At 40.4% G+C, this 15,690-nt stretch overlaps 1 protein-coding gene across 1 annotated transcript in view; it reads left to right on the top strand.

Moving 5' to 3' along the window:
* The window catches only part of ARHGEF38 (Rho guanine nucleotide exchange factor 38), a 118,310-nt gene that overhangs the window by 80,056 nt on the left and 22,564 nt on the right, over positions 1–15,690 (top strand). Inside the window, exons 7-9 of the mRNA XM_070261629.1 lie at positions 6,952–7,151; positions 10,051–10,184; positions 14,618–14,722. Of these exons, the coding sequence (XP_070117730.1) occupies positions 6,952–7,151; positions 10,051–10,184; positions 14,618–14,722 (439 nt within the window). The remainder of the gene's footprint in view (positions 1–6,951; positions 7,152–10,050; positions 10,185–14,617; positions 14,723–15,690) is intronic.

Below are 15,690 nucleotides of genomic sequence, written 5' to 3'. Positions count from 1 at the left end.
GAGGGGTGACAAGGGGTGACAGGCCGCGTCAGTGCAGGACGCCCCCGCAGCCAAGGCCAGGAGTGCGGGCGCCAAGAGTGCACTTAGGAGGCGGGGGTTTTTAAATGGCTTAAAATAATCCCTTACTTATGGAAACAAAAATTGCCTGTTTTTTCTTTTTATTTCAATCTACATTTTAAAAAATACAAAGAAATGCAAAGATATTTATACCTTCTAAAATGTTTACTTTGGATTACTTATAATCTTATGCAAACATCAAAGACAGTATTAAAGAGACAAGAATCGTAGATGCCCCAGCAAAGAGCCCCCATAAAAGCATCTGAGACAGTCCCGGGTTCTAAAGCAGGAGAAACATACCTGTTCTCAATTCAGCAGTCTCCAGAAACGCAGTGCTGGGTCTCCACGTTTTTGCAATGTTCTCTATGTGCTCTCTGCCTGATCAGCTATTCCAACCTTTGGATCTCAGAGTTTCTATTAATCTCAAATGTTATAACTTATTGTCTCTTTTCTTAAGCTTTGTATTGTTAAAATTGTTGAAGAAACACTACAAAATATAGAATATCAAAATAGGGATGGTAAAGACATCCATAGTCACGGTGCAGAGCTGACTGCTGTAGCTCAGGGGTCCCTCACTTCACCGCAACTTTCCTCCACACGCACATATGCCTGAAATACGACCGCTCTGTATTTCCTGTATGGCTTCTCGCTTTCTCATTCATCAAAACATCGTGGGCTTCTTTCTCTGTCAGTAATTATAAATCCCCATCGCTCTATGACTGCATAATATTCCATCTGATATAGATAGCATAAGTGAGTTTACCACACCTGACAGATACTTGAATTGTGTCTGTCTTGTAAAGATTGATGTTATGTGTTTATTCTTTTTTTTATGTGTTCATTCTTATACATGATCTTTGTGCAATAATTTGATTTTCTTGGGATGAATTTCTAAAAGTGGAATTGCTAGATCAAAGGGCTTTTGATACTTATTGCCCAGAAATTTAAGGAAAGTTGAACTAATTTATATTCCTATGGCCAACATGTGAGTCATCCATTTATCTACTTCTTGCCAGCACTAGATACAATTAATATTTATATCTTTACTACTTGTGCAATGTAATAGGCCAAAGGTAGTATTGTATTGTTTTAATTTTCATTAATAATGATCTTGAGCTTTTTCAAGTATGTTTAACCATTTGGATTTCACCTTTAATGAATTGTCTTTTTAAATGATTGTTCTCTTTTATTGAGATGATCATCTCTTTTTAATAGATTAATAACAGCTCTTTAATTAGCAAGTGTATTGACCCTTTTTATGTCTTATGTGCTATAAATAATTTTTTCCAGCTTATCATTTGGTTTAGCATACTTTAGCTTCTGTTTTTGTTTTTATCTGTACAGTTTTACAGAGCTAAATTTTTAAATAGATTTACCATTTTTTCTACTGTGGTTTTTGGATTTTGTGTCTTGCCTAGAAAATCCAAGATTGTTTTAAAGTGTAATCCCATGTTTTCTTCAAGTTCTTGTATAGCATCACTTTTAACATTTAAACCTTTGATCTATCTAAAAATTATTTTGGTATAAAGAGTGATGCAGGAATCCATTTTTATTATTTTTTCTATATGACAGCTAATTATCACAACACTGATATTATATAATCCATTTTGTCCACTGAGTAGGAATGTCATATTTACCGTATTTACTTAATCTCCATAACTACTTGCATTTATTTTTTGATTTCCTATTTTGTGCTACTCATCTGTCTGTGTAAGGACCCACACCAAACTGCTTTCATTTTTGCACCTTTATAATATATTTTAATATCAAGTACAACTAATTCCAGCTCAGCACTCTTCCTTTTCAGAATTTTCCTGAATATTCTTGCATGTTTCCTTTTTTTTAAAACTTTCTTTTTCTGTTGAAATTATATGTACTCACAGTTTAAAGAGCCGAATAGTTCTACAGGATTTGTTAAGGAAAACAGTACTCCCCCCTTCTCCTACCTGCCGCTAAATGCTTCTTACCAGACACAACCATTTTCACATCTTTTAGTTGAATATTTTGATATTTATCCTCATGACTCTAAACATGAATGGCTTTTCTTTTATAGGCACTATTTATTGACTTCCCCCTGTGGAAGAGAAGAATTTATCTCTTTTCCCTGCCCCGTCTCCACTACACACACACACACACACACACACACACACACAGGTCCTTCCCATCTCTCCATTCTCCCTTTGTAGTTACATTGTAATTTGTATTAGAGCAATAACAGTGTTTGAATTATTATGTCTGAGTAAATTTCTTTTCAGAGCTAAACCTTGGGATAAACTGCTTATTTTCCTGGGAGTTAAGTGTTGCCTTTTTCTTTTTTCATTTTCCTTGTACTAATCATTAATACCAAACTCACGACCAGTTAGGCAAGTCATCTCTCAAGACAACCCGATCCATTATGTATGCCATCAACTCCATCTCCTTAAAAAGCCTCTCCCACAGCCTCTGACGCGTTGAGTTTGGACTGGTGGCTCTCCTCTCCAACGTCCTGGAGATGCTCTTTGCCTCTTCCCTGTTTTTAGTAGAGTATATCCTTCAATAGTTTCCTCTATTTATCAAAGAATGCATAGAAGTAAAACTTAAATAACTTTTATATCCAAAATACCTTGATTTTACCCTCACACGTGATTTATAGTTTGGGCATAGAATTCTAAATTGAAAATCATTCATCTTCAGAATTTGAAGGTCATTCTTTGTTGTTTTCTAGCTTTCCATGTTGCTACAAGAAATCTGAAGCTTTTCCTGATTCCTAATCGTTTGTTGGTACCTGTTTGTTTATATGTTTCTCTGAAGGATTGTAGGATCTTCTCTTTGACCCCAATAGTCTGAAGTTTTTTAACTCCAAGCTGTGAATCCGTTTCATCCATTGTGCTGAATACTCAGCAAGTTCTTTCAACCCGAACCATCATTCTCTTGGGTTATCTCACTGATAACTTCTCCCGTATGGGCTCTGTCCTCTTTCTGGGACTCCTGTTATTTAGATATTGGGCCTCCTAGACCAGAGCTCTAATTTTCTTCTATTTTCTATACCTTTGTACTTTTGCTCTTCTCCCTGGAAAGTTCCTGAACATTTTCTCCAACACTAATGAGTTTGTATTTCTGCTGCTATCCTTTTAAACCCCAAGAGCTCTTTCTCAGTTCCCCCAGTGATCTCCCTCATTTGTATAGCATTCTGAGAATTGAGTTGTTTCTTAAGCAGGTTTTCAACTAGCCCTCCTTATTCTATCCTCGTCTCCTTCTCTCTCCACTTCCGTAGATTCTCAAGGATGCCAATTAATGAACTTTGGAGGAATGACTAAATTATTGCCTCTCCATATTATTGATTTTCTCTCGTCTGCTCTATCAATTACCATTCATTCACCTTCTTTACACCTTCTAAAATTTGTTAATAGTTCTGTATTTATTTTCACAACTGTTTTTTATTTATGGCAAATGCCACTTTATTATTTGTGTAGTAATATAGTTTCTTCTAAAATTGACTTAAGTTGCCTTTAAAAAATAATAAATAAAAAAATTCGATAATAATCTAGATGGTTTGTGATTATTGTAAAATAAATATTAAATTTAGGATACTTGTGGTCATAAAATATAGGAAAAGCCATGGTTACCTGATTATTTTTCCTTTGTCTCATTTTCTCCCTCTAATTAAGAAATACAGATATACCTCAGTGGTCAATAGTGATTTTTTCTGTTTTCCACCATAGTTTTTCATGGTTTAAACATCATTTTTGTTTTCATCGTGCAACTGTTCTCTTGTATTGGATATGAAGCTCTTTATAGCAAAGCTGATGCTGCTAAAACAAACCCAGCTGTGCTTACTTGACTTTGTAAAGTCCCAGCAATAATTGTAATGAGATTCATGTAGCTACTTATGGCTACTTATGGCACTAAATACTTGCCAGAGTATTCGCACGATAAGACAGAGACAGATGAAACAGAATTACAGATTAATAACTACCTCAGCGTTCAGCCAATGTGCGTGGGGAATTGTTACACATTTGGTTGCTTTCTGTCTGGGAGGCCTGTGATAACTGGCTGCTGGCTGAGCTGGGTCACATCGCATATAGGACTGCTCCACCTCACAGGCATCAGGACTTCATCCTACTGGGAGGGGTTAGGTGGGGGCCGCCTTGGGCACGGAATGCCTGCGGTGCAGTCATCTTATCACACACCCTCTATCTTTCCTGCCGTATTGCTTCTGTGTGATGCAGGCGTCAGAACATCATGCTCATCACTTGGCGACTGTCCAAAGTGCATGTCTGAAGACAAAACTGTCTGGGAGATCTCTCGTTTTTGAGAAAGCCATTTTTAATATTTGCATTGGTGACTCTTTCAAGAGAAGCAGTAATCATTTATAATTATTATCGTCATTGAAACATAAAACAGAGAGCATAGAACCTGGATGCCACAGAGAGCTGGGAGAGAAGTAATAATGAGATGTGGATACAACTATAGGGCTTGGTTGGTTGTTTGGCAGATCTTGACAAGGAAGAAAGGAAGCAGCTCAAAGGTACAAGTACATCCTTTAATATATCTGGGGATTGTTTTGTAATTAAAAATAAAAAATATGTGTATAACAATAGACCACACTAATAAACTATCTTATTAAAATTGTTCTTTTTGGGGGCCAGCCCGGTGGCACAGCAGTTAAGTGCACATTCCACTCTGGCAGCCCGGGGTTCGCTGGTTCTGATCCCGGGTGCAGTCATGGCACCACTTGGCAAGCCATGCTGTGGTAGGCGTCCCACATATAAAAAATGTAGGAAGATGGGCACGGATGTTAGCTCAGGGCTAATCTTCCTCAAAAAAAAATTCTCTTTGGTTGAATTGTTTGATTATATTTCTATTTTGATGGTATTTTCAGTGATTTTTAGAAGATCAAATAAACTAATATTTGGCAATAGTCAGAGGAAAAAACTCAGAAGGAATTCTGATCTTATTCATCAAGATAATAAGATTTCTACTATTCAGCTTAATACCTTCCATATTCCTGATTTGTTTTTACTTAAGGGAATGTTTTCCCACTTAAGTATCTAACCTGTTGTATTGTTAAAGAAACTCTGCTTAAAATAGATAAGAAAATGCTGTCCTTTTTATTCAAAGGCTCTGCTGTTCATACATCACCAGCTAGAAACTATGTTTTTATTTTTTATTTTTTCAGCATTCATAATAGATTTACATTTTTCCCATCCACTTCACCCAGTCCTCTTGGAAACCAGTAACATCTCTCTTCCTCGTTCCCTCTGTGACACCCTGTCCTTAGCTCCCTTCCTTAATAGATTTCGTGCAAATGGGTAGGAAGCATAAGATAAATCATATGGAAGCAACTCTTCACTCCCTTGCAAATCCTTAATATTTATTTTGATTTTCCTCAAAAAAAGTTGTTGCTTTTTAGTTTGCTTCAGTCTTTGTGTCTGTTATGGTATCATCATTTTCTCAACATGGATAAAATTCCTCAGTCATTTCTTCAGGACCATCACACAATTTTTTTGGAAAAAAAGTTCAACGTGAAAAGCACATTACAGAAAATTTGAGAAATCCACCACTTCAGTCTGCAAATATTCATTGAGAGAACACTGTATGTCACACCAGGGATATAGTGGTGGCAGAGAAACTGAGCACAAACTAGTAAATAGAGAAACAAGATGATCGCAGATAGTGATAAGGGCTTTGGTGAAAATAAAATGGGGCGATGTGACGGAGAGTGGTTGGTGTGCGTGAGTGTGTCTGCACGCGTGTGTGCACTTGCATGTGACAGTCCTTAGTTCTCATTTATCAAATGAGGAGTTCAATGAGTGGGTCTCCTAAGGCACCTTCAGACCTTCTTTAATGATGCAACCTTTCTAATATTGTTCAACATTTTTTAGACTCATTTCACTATGCCAATTATGTTGTCTGTTGTCTGTCCATATTAGTACTTAAAACATAATAATTGAAGAATGGAAAATCCACCTATCAGGATTGGAAAACAGTGTCTGTGTCCTCTGTCTACTAAATAGAAACCTAAAGGAAAACAAATGAGTACATCTGTCCACCAGAAGGGACCTGGCACACGGTTTCATCCATGTCCCGTATACAGCTCCCTTTATTTGCCTCTTTGCATAAAGAGACTTTGGAAACCACTGCCTTCTGGCTGAAAAATGAATGGCAGTGGGTTGGACAATGGCGTGACCATGCTTGTAGCTTCTTCACTTCCATTTGGAATGGCCCTATTGTCGTCTCAGACACTCCTAACGGAAGAGTCAGGTGTGAGTGCTCACTTTTGTGGAGCCATTTAAAGATCTGTTGGCTGAGAAGAACTCCACATGGAAAGTCACTGTGTAGCAGCGATGTTTAGTGATAGTGACGGTGTTCGTAATATTTACAGAACTGTTGCATTTATTATAAATCTCTTTGGGGACTGTGATAGAACTTCTGAAACATCAATGCAACTTCTCAGTTTGGTAGAAGAGAGAAGACAATGCCTTCTTTTGACAACACTTAGCAAGTCATCTTTTAGATTTTAAATAATGATTTTATTTTCCTCACTAATAATCACAAAAACCATCAAGCAAACGCATTTTTCTTGGTTGTCATGGAAAAAAGTATTCTGAAATTGTTTCCTACTATTATTATAAAGACTGTTATTTAAAACGCTGTAAGTGGAACGTGGATGGCAATCATGCTCCATCCTTTCTGCGGACAGACAGTCATTTGTCTTCCTCCAGGTTCTGTTTAGCAGCCAGATCTTTTAGCCTTGCTTCTTTCGGTCACCCCTTGCTCCAGCTTTCATCTAGAAATCGTACATCACCAAATGGAGGGAAAAACAGTTTCAGGATTTATCATAAAAGATCACAAAAATGAAAAGGAGTTAATAAGACAAACGTTTATGAAACTGATTTATTTACTCTATCGTAGAGGCAAACCAAACTTACTGGACATGGGCTCTCTGATGATCAAACCCATCCAGCGTGTGATGAAATACCCGCTCCTGCTGTGCGAGCTTCGGAACTCCACCCCGCCCTGCCACCCGGACTTCCGAGCGCTGGAGGACGCCTTTGCTGCGGTGAGGGACATTAACGTAAACATCAACGAACTGAAAAGACGGAAAGATTTAGGTAAGAAGACATACGACGAATTGGGTGTTTTCCGCTTTTGGAGTGTTCTGTTTATGTTTCTGAGAATCGGAAGGTCTAAGTAATTATGGTCGTGGCAGGGATTATGATCACTAGATAGCTGGAGTTAGAGGCTAAGGAGGAGAGTGTGATTTTGCCCCGCCAGCTGGGTTCAGAGAGGACCATGACACACAAGAAATGACAGCTTTTAATCAAACAGTCCTTTACTCTACCTCTTTTGACCACTGCATGCCGGTGATGGATTATGGGCTGAAGATACCCACAGCATATGGCCCTCCTGTCTCTGCGGTGTGTGTGGTAAGGAGATGTGGCAAGGCCAGGTAGCTTGAGCCGTGGGAACCAGAGCCGATAAGCGGTGGCGAAAGGGGCAGATCCAGGGGAGGGGGCCCAGCTAACACATCAGGCTCATCTGGTTCAAAGAATGGAGATGTTTTTTGGCATTATTTGCTTGACTGAAGGGAGCGAATATATTTCTTTCTTAAATTAAGAAATTACTGTTAACGACTTATTACCTAAGATGTAAAATTTGCATCTGAAGTAGAATGTAGGTTTCAAAATAGGAGGCACAGCTACAGGGCTCCAACCATCTGGATGCAGTAATGCACGGGGTGGGGCATGGTCCTCCCTCTGTGGTCTGTGTCCTCCTCTGTGCCCTGGGTCCTCCCTCTGCGCCCTGCGTCCTCCCTCTGTGCCCTGAGTCCTCCCTCTGCGCCCTGCGTCCTCCCTCTGTGCTCTGAGCCACAATTCCACATTAAAGCAATGGGAGGACTTGGGGGCTAACTGGTCCAACCACTTCATTTATTTTTATTGTTTTTATTTTCTAATTTTTTAATTCAAAACATCGTATGTATCTGTGTTAATAAATTAAAATTATAAAGAAGGGCAGGGAGTAGAAAGGCAGTTGTAGAGCACAAGGTGCCCGAAACAAGGAAAGGACAGCCCCAGCCCGGACAGAAGGTCTCTGTCCAGAATGTACGATTGTTGATAGCAAATCAGTAATAAAAGCAGTCAATACAAAGTGGTCAATAATCATAATCAAGAAAAAGCAATTCACAGAAAGACCAATAAGTTTTTAAATGCTAAGCTTCACTAGAAATCTGTGGAATGCAAGTTAAAATCACAATGGCATACCAGTCCCAGTCTGTCAAATTGGCAAAAGGATGCTTAAAGGGTAACGTTCGTTAAGCACTGAATCTCAGCCTGCAGGTGAGAGTGTGAGCCAGAATCACCACTTGGGAGAAGAATTTGACAGCATCTAGTAAAGCTAAAGATGTACACACCCGAGACCCAGAAAACCAATTTCTAGATATTTGAGAAACTCCTGTCCGAATGTTCATGGAGAGACATACTAGTAACTAGCATTGTTCCTAATAGCAACAAAAGAAAAGAAAATGACTTACATATTTATTCAGATAACGCACAAACTGTTATACACTATGATACCACGAGAACATAAAAGTTAATTAAAGTACATGTATCAATTGGATAAATCTCAAAAACACAATGTTGAGTATTTTAGAAGGTAAATTAGTGAGTGACAGAAGAATATATGCAATATGGTACCATTTTTATAAAGATTGAAAACATTCAAAATAATACTATGTACTATACGGCTACATACACACACAGTAAAGGCATAAAAATAGTTACAGATAAAATAAAACCCATTATTTAGGATGACAATTTCCTTTAGGGATCAGAGAAGAGGATCAGAGAAGCTTCAACTGTTATGTGATTTTTTTTAAAAAAATAGAAAGATTGGAAACAAGGCAAAATGTTAAGATTTGACAAAGCCAGGAGATGGATAATGGCTGTTACATTATTCTTTTTACTTTCCTGTTTCCTTAAACCATTTCAAAGTTCTAAAGAGAAAGTTTTTTCGTCTCCCCTGATTCCAGTTTGCATAGCTAACCTTTATTGTTTTCTGCAGACTTTCTACGTCTGTTTCCACTTTCTCTCTCTCTCTCCCCCTCTCCTTCTTCCCTTCCTTCCTGCAACACGCACTGGACTAAGTTAGCCGTTGTCCTTTGAAGTCAATCCCACGCCATGAACGTTCCTCCAGTCAATGGGGCCTTCTTTTGAGTGGTTCCATAGTATTCCATAATGAATGTGTCCCAATTTATTGACCTATTCCTCTGTGGATGAACTTTGAATGGTTTCCAACATTTTGCTGTTAGAAAAAATGCTGCAGCAAACAAAACTTCGTGCATTTGATTACGAAAAGAGATTTTCCTGCATGGACATGCTGGCATATGATGATATGTCATGATAATGTGAATAATGTCATTTTTATAAGATTCTGCCAAGTTTTTCTCTACAAAAACTGCATGGTTTTATCTTTGTCAACAGTGTATGAGATTGCTCATCTCTCCACACCCTTACCAAAACTGAATGTCAGGAATATTTAACATTTTGAACAATATGAGAGGTGAAAATAATTTTAAAGATAAAAGAGTAAAGTTCAGAGAGGTGACTCGACTTACCCCAAATCTCTCAGCAGGTGGAGAGATCTGAAGTCTCGTCACGTGGGACACAGTTGTCTTTTCATCAGTTAGGTCTTGATGCTTCGTTCTAGAGACCCCAGATGGTAAATGTATCATCTGAGAAGAGAGAAAGAGCTTTTGTTTCTGGTGTCAGTGATTTCTTTGACGTGGGAGGTAAATGAACCTCAGGCTCGGAGGAGCTCAAACCCTGGGACAGCTGAGCTCCTGCAGGTGGGCGGCTGGGGGCAGTGGGCTGGAGCATATTGCACCTGCAACAGAGGGCCAAAAGTCACATCGATTTTGATCCTAATTACAAATATTGATCTTGAATACTCTGGATGAAACACACTTTCTATGCTGCACGTGTTCAGATATGTCATTGCGTTCTTCTGTTCCAGTTCTAAAATACAAGAAGAATGATGAGGACGAATCACTCAAAGACAAATTGTCTAAACTAAATATTCATTCAATTAGCAAGAAATCAAAAAGAGTGACAAATCATCTAAAGATTCTGACAAGAGGAGAATCACAGGTAATTTTTCTCCTTGGGCCACATACACTTTCCTGGGGGACACGATGCTGACATTTTGTGCAGTTTTGTTTTGTTGTTATCAGAGCTATTTTTAGAATGCTGAGAATCAAAGTGATTGCCCGGTGCTGTTCCCCTCTGTCTCTCGTTTGGGGAACGGAGTGGGGTGGTGTTGACTCTATCTTGGCTGTGGCGCTTCACCTCAGGAAACAGACAAAGGAGAGATAAGGTCATAAGGACAGGGGTCAACAAGGGATGCCAGGAGCCCTGACGCTCACCACCAACCAGCACACAAGCTCACCAAGGCGATGCCCTTCTTCCACCCCTGTCTTACCTCTGCTTTTAAAACCTCACTTTCCTCTGGGGTTCCTTTGATGCTCATCTTATCTTTATTTCACCTATGAAGAAAAGTGTTTAGGGGCATCCCTTTGTGTGAGTTTTCCTGCCCCTCATCCCTCCCTCCCTCCACTGCCTGGATGCACATTCTATTACTGGGTAATTGTTCTGTGTCAGCTGTTCAGCCAGGCTGGAACCACTTTCATTTCCACCCCAATACATAATGGATGGATTAGCAAGGGCTCTCAAACTTTAACATCTGTAAGAATTACCCGAGGAACCTGGTAAAGGACAGATTCCAGAGCTCTACCTGGTTCAAGGTACAAACCAGAAGTCTGTATTTTTACCAAGACTCCAGGTGTTTAGCAGCTAAATGACCTTGAAGTCAGTGATCAATGGAACACACTTTGGGAATCACAGGACAGAAAGCTTGTGGCCCTGAGGTGGTAACCAAAAGTAGGCAGGACAGTTCTTAAGATAGTCTAGTACTTTTTTTTTTCCTCATTTGCCTGCTTTCATCACTTACCATGTTAACATCTGTAACTCAGATTGTCGGTGCGACCTGGAAGCAACTGTGTGTAGGTTCAGTGCCGGTTTTAGAAGCCTTGACCCGTCTACCTCACTCTGTAGCCGCTGTGGGCTTTTTCCTTCTTCCATTAAGGCTTCACAGCTGTCTGGCCCCTACACTAGATGCGGCTTCTCCCTCCTCTGAACGCCTCACACCCTCACTGGGTGTCTCCCAGTCGTGGACGTGCTCACACTGCAGGAGTCCGCCCAAGTCAGAAATGGAGAGCAAGGTCTTTGAAGTCATTCAGATCTGGGTTTGAACCTCTCCTCGGTCACTTAATAAGTATTTGTCTCTGGGCACATAACTTAAATTCAATCATCTGTGAATTGGGGATTATACTAGGACCTAGCACATGGAGTGGCTGTGAGTGTTAAACGAGATGATGTGTATAAAGGAAGGACCTAACACCCTGCGTAAGCACTCAGTATACGTTGGCTGTCACCATCGTCACCGTCACTATCATCACCATCATCAGCAGCAGCAGCAGCAGCATTTTGCATCGTTGCCTTATGCTGGTGTTTACCTGTTAACGTGCAGGCTCCTTACTTGCCACGTGGATGGATGATGTATTCCATGTCCAACAGGGACATCCTTGGACAGCGTGCCTGCGTCACTCTTGTGCTGACTGCTTCACATCCTCTAGAGGCTCCCTGGGTCCACTGCGTATAGCCAGTGACTCCAGGCTCCCCTCTCACCGTGAAACTGTAATGTGGGAAGTTTGGGACATTCATGGTGTGTGGTCACAGACCAAGGACAGGAAAATCAAGACATTTCAACTCCAGACCATAGTCACGAGATTGAGTTGGGAACTCGTGCGAAAAGAGGCGGGTGTGAGTGTTGGGAGAGCAGTTCTCCCTACGCCTTGGGGTGTCGCTTCTGACTCAGGACAATTCTATTGAGGAACAATAGGCGGGTCTTAATTCCAGGCAGGCTTTTGTGGAAGCTGGTACATTCTTTACCACATTTATCATCAACTTCTGATATTTTTCAATTGTGGACTAAAAGTGAATTATAGTCAAAGTGGCCTGAGGGGGTATTAATTAGATTTTCCCCTTAATCTTTTGAGAGTATGTCCTGTCAGCAATGAAGCATTTCACTGTTAATCAGAAAATCAGCTGCATAGGCTGGACTGTAGACGAGATAAATCTCAAATCAGTCGATTTTGCACTTGTCAGCAGCTCCAGTGAAATATTTGGTGAAGTAGGGTATAAAACTATTCCCCATGAGGAAGATGCTATTGAATTCATCACACATGCATTGAGCTCTTATGGACCAGACGCTGTGCTGGAGATTGTAAATACAAAGAGGTCTGATTTCACACAGCTTGGGTTTGAATCCTGGTCCCACCTATTAACATGGGTAAGTTTCTTTGACTTCCTATATTAGTTAGGGTAAAGGCTAAGCGTCTCTCACAAAGAAACCCAAAACCATAGTAGCTTAAGTCGGATTGTTATTTATTGCTCTCTCTCTCTCATAATAGTCCTGAGACATGATCCAGACGGACTCTGCTGCACACATCCCTCAGTCCTCCCCAGCTTTGTGCTGTGCTGTTCCCTAAGCATGCATCTTCATCTGGCTGATGGGAGCCACGCCATTGCCATGTCTTCATTCAAGTCCCAACAACAATGGTATAGGGCCAAGACTCAGAGATGAAACACGTTACTCTTGCTCACGTCCTATTTGCCCAAACCAGTTACAAGGGCAGAGCCAGCTGCAATGCTAGGGGTTGGGGGGTTGTCTCTAGCAAGGCAGCCATGTGTCCAACTTAAACTAGAATTACGGACTATCCTTCAGTCAGAGCATGACAGAAGGATGTCAGCAACCTCGGCCACATCTCCTGAAGCTCCTGTTTCCTTATCTCTAAAATTTACCTGCCCTTGTTGAGAATCATGGACGTGACAAACCAGTTAGAGAGCAGGGTAATTATATCAGTGGGAAGACCAGTCAGGAGTGTCCTCTAAGGGAGCTCGTAAGATTAATTATAGCACCTACCCCACAGGGTTGTTTCAGAATTAAGACGAGGAATGGAAGACAGGTTTTAGCAGGGTGTCTGGAACATAGTTAGTGTTTGATAAATGTTAGCTATTATTATTATTACTAAGACAAAACTACTTAATCCCAAGTGCTTGCAATCCATCGGTGGAGAGAATCCCTTAAGTAATTAACGAGCGTTGTGAGAGGACATCAGAGGAAGCAAGTAATTTTCTACAGGGGAAAGAATAGGAATTGGAGGTAGGATTCATGGAAGGGGTGACAGTTGAGCAAGTCTTTAAAAAATAAACAGGGTTTTGCAAGACAGAAGAGGGACAGCATCATCGTCCAGAGTCATAGAGCAGCATGAGAGAGGTGCGGCTATGGAGAAGTAGAACCGGGCGGTAGTTCTCATCATGTGATCCTTGGACCTGCTCCTATAGAAGCATCTGAGTCCCAAGCAAGATACACAAAATAGAATAGCTGGTGATGGGTCATTGAAAGCTGCGTTTTAAAAAATCTGCCTTAGCATCCTGTTAAATACGTCAAACTGGGTCAGAGCCTGGAGATCCTAAGGCAGAGGCTGTTCAATTGTGTGGATTACAGAGAACTGTGCCGCTTGTTTAATCAAAAGCTCTCCAGATAACCAGTATTAAGGGATTTAAAAATAAAATAGAGTCACCACGTTCCATGCATTCAGCGCTAAGGTCAACCGTTTTAAACTAACAGGCGTGTGAGCTGAGAGCGGCAGTGTTTTCTCCCCAGTGCCACGCTCAGAATACATGCCACATTCCAGAAACCTTTGCATGTCCACACAGAGTTTGCCAGCGTGAGGCTGGTTCTGATCTTCTCTTGTAGCCATTTAGTTGCTGAGAAATACTTGTCACCATTAAGAGCAGTTATAAGAGTGTGCTTCTAGAAACTGCCACAGGCATATAAAAGCATATTCTTCTGAATGCTAACAGGTAGACATGCAAGATAACAGCAAATAACTGAACACATATGACCATGATCTTAACTCTGCTGAGTTTTCCTAACACAAGGACTGTTGTTGCTGAGATTATATATTATTTTATCAAATTTGAGTTGATAAAAAATTGCTACACTTCTTTAGCCGGGAACCTAAGAGTATTTTCTAAATAACCACTGTGAAATAAATTGGGATGAGTGATATCAGTGAAACAGTAAATTCCAGTCAATAAATCAAAATTTTATTTTATTTTTATTAATTATTTTATAAACCCACAAATGTAACATAATTTAGGAGCATTTACACAATATATGAAGAGAAGAGTTTTACATCCTACAGCTACCGAGATTACGAGAGGCTCTGTGAAAACTGAACAGGAGATTAAGCCGCACTGTGTGGCTTTGCTACCCTAATTGAGCATCAGCTGTGCTGTGTCTGGCACATGGAAGGTACCCTGTTAAAACAGCACATCAGGGAAGATTTTCCTCTCAACAGGAGCTTTCTGTCATGTGCCGGGCCCATACGGTCCATGATATGTTTTTAAATTTTGGATTTGTTTGAGTTATAAAAATAATTTCATCTATATTTTAGGTGAAAGACAATACCTTTAACAGAGAAGAAAAGTTGTTTAGATCTTTAGAGAAGGCTGTGAGGCATTGTGTGAAGAACATCTCGCTCTGTCTTCAACACGTACAGGTAGGTGAAACACAATGGTTTTCAGTGTTTCTGCAGGCAGGTGTCCACGTCCACAGTCATTACGGAGAGCAAGTGTGTCACACTGACTGACGGTTCACTTACAGGATGATGCCTTCTGTATCGCATCTGGGAGGCTGCGCCCTGCTGGTGAAGGAGGACAGTGTAAGGACTCAGGTCTTATTCTTTGTTCCCTCACCGGCTCCATCCGTCCTCCGGTCCAAGTTGCCAGACTGAGGGACATTTGCTCATACAGCTGCCACGTCGTGCTGGACCATCAGCATGCTTTTTTTTATAACAGAGATGAGTTCATTAGTGCAAAATTGCAGATGAGGCAGAAGTTTTCTTCATTTATTTGATTATCCTAACATATCTCTTTCCAGTACCTAAAACACATATTTGCAAATTTAAGAGCAGGACTGAAAGAAAGAAGACAATCAAAAGTGGACAGAAAATGATATGAGATACGCTAAACAGTAAAAAGTGTATAACATGATGACTATGAAAACACAAAACCTATGTGTGTTCTCAAATTCAGCTGTAGGCTACCCCAAAAAAGGGCATGAGACCACACAATTGTAAGACAAACTGGGCACTGCTACATCTTCCATAACCAGTGATCTGGAATGTCCCTACAGTCCTGAACAAAATTCCTAGATAATTCCCCTTTAAGTAGGTGTACCTGGAGGAAAGTCAACACAAAGGAAAATAAATTCTAACAAAATAATATGACACCATATGCAGATGCACCCACACAGCACAGGCCCCTAGCATGTTTCCTGCCCTTGTTGAGAATCACAGACGTGACAAACCAGTTGGAGAGTGGGGTAATTATATCAGTGGGAAGACCAGTCAGGAGCGTCCTCTAAGGGAGCTCGTAAAGAAGACATAGTGTCCTTGACAACATCCCCACAGCGGTCACAACGAGGAAACATAGAAAGCTTGTGGGATACATGTCAGTCAGTTAAATG

The sequence above is a fragment of the Equus caballus genome, chromosome 2, assembly GCF_041296265.1.
Source record: "Equus caballus isolate H_3958 breed thoroughbred chromosome 2, TB-T2T, whole genome shotgun sequence".
In the NCBI taxonomy this organism is placed as follows: domain Eukaryota; kingdom Metazoa; phylum Chordata; class Mammalia; order Perissodactyla; family Equidae; genus Equus; species Equus caballus.
Note: the sequence above shows the minus strand (reverse complement) of the source record. Positions and strands in the feature narration are given on the sequence as shown.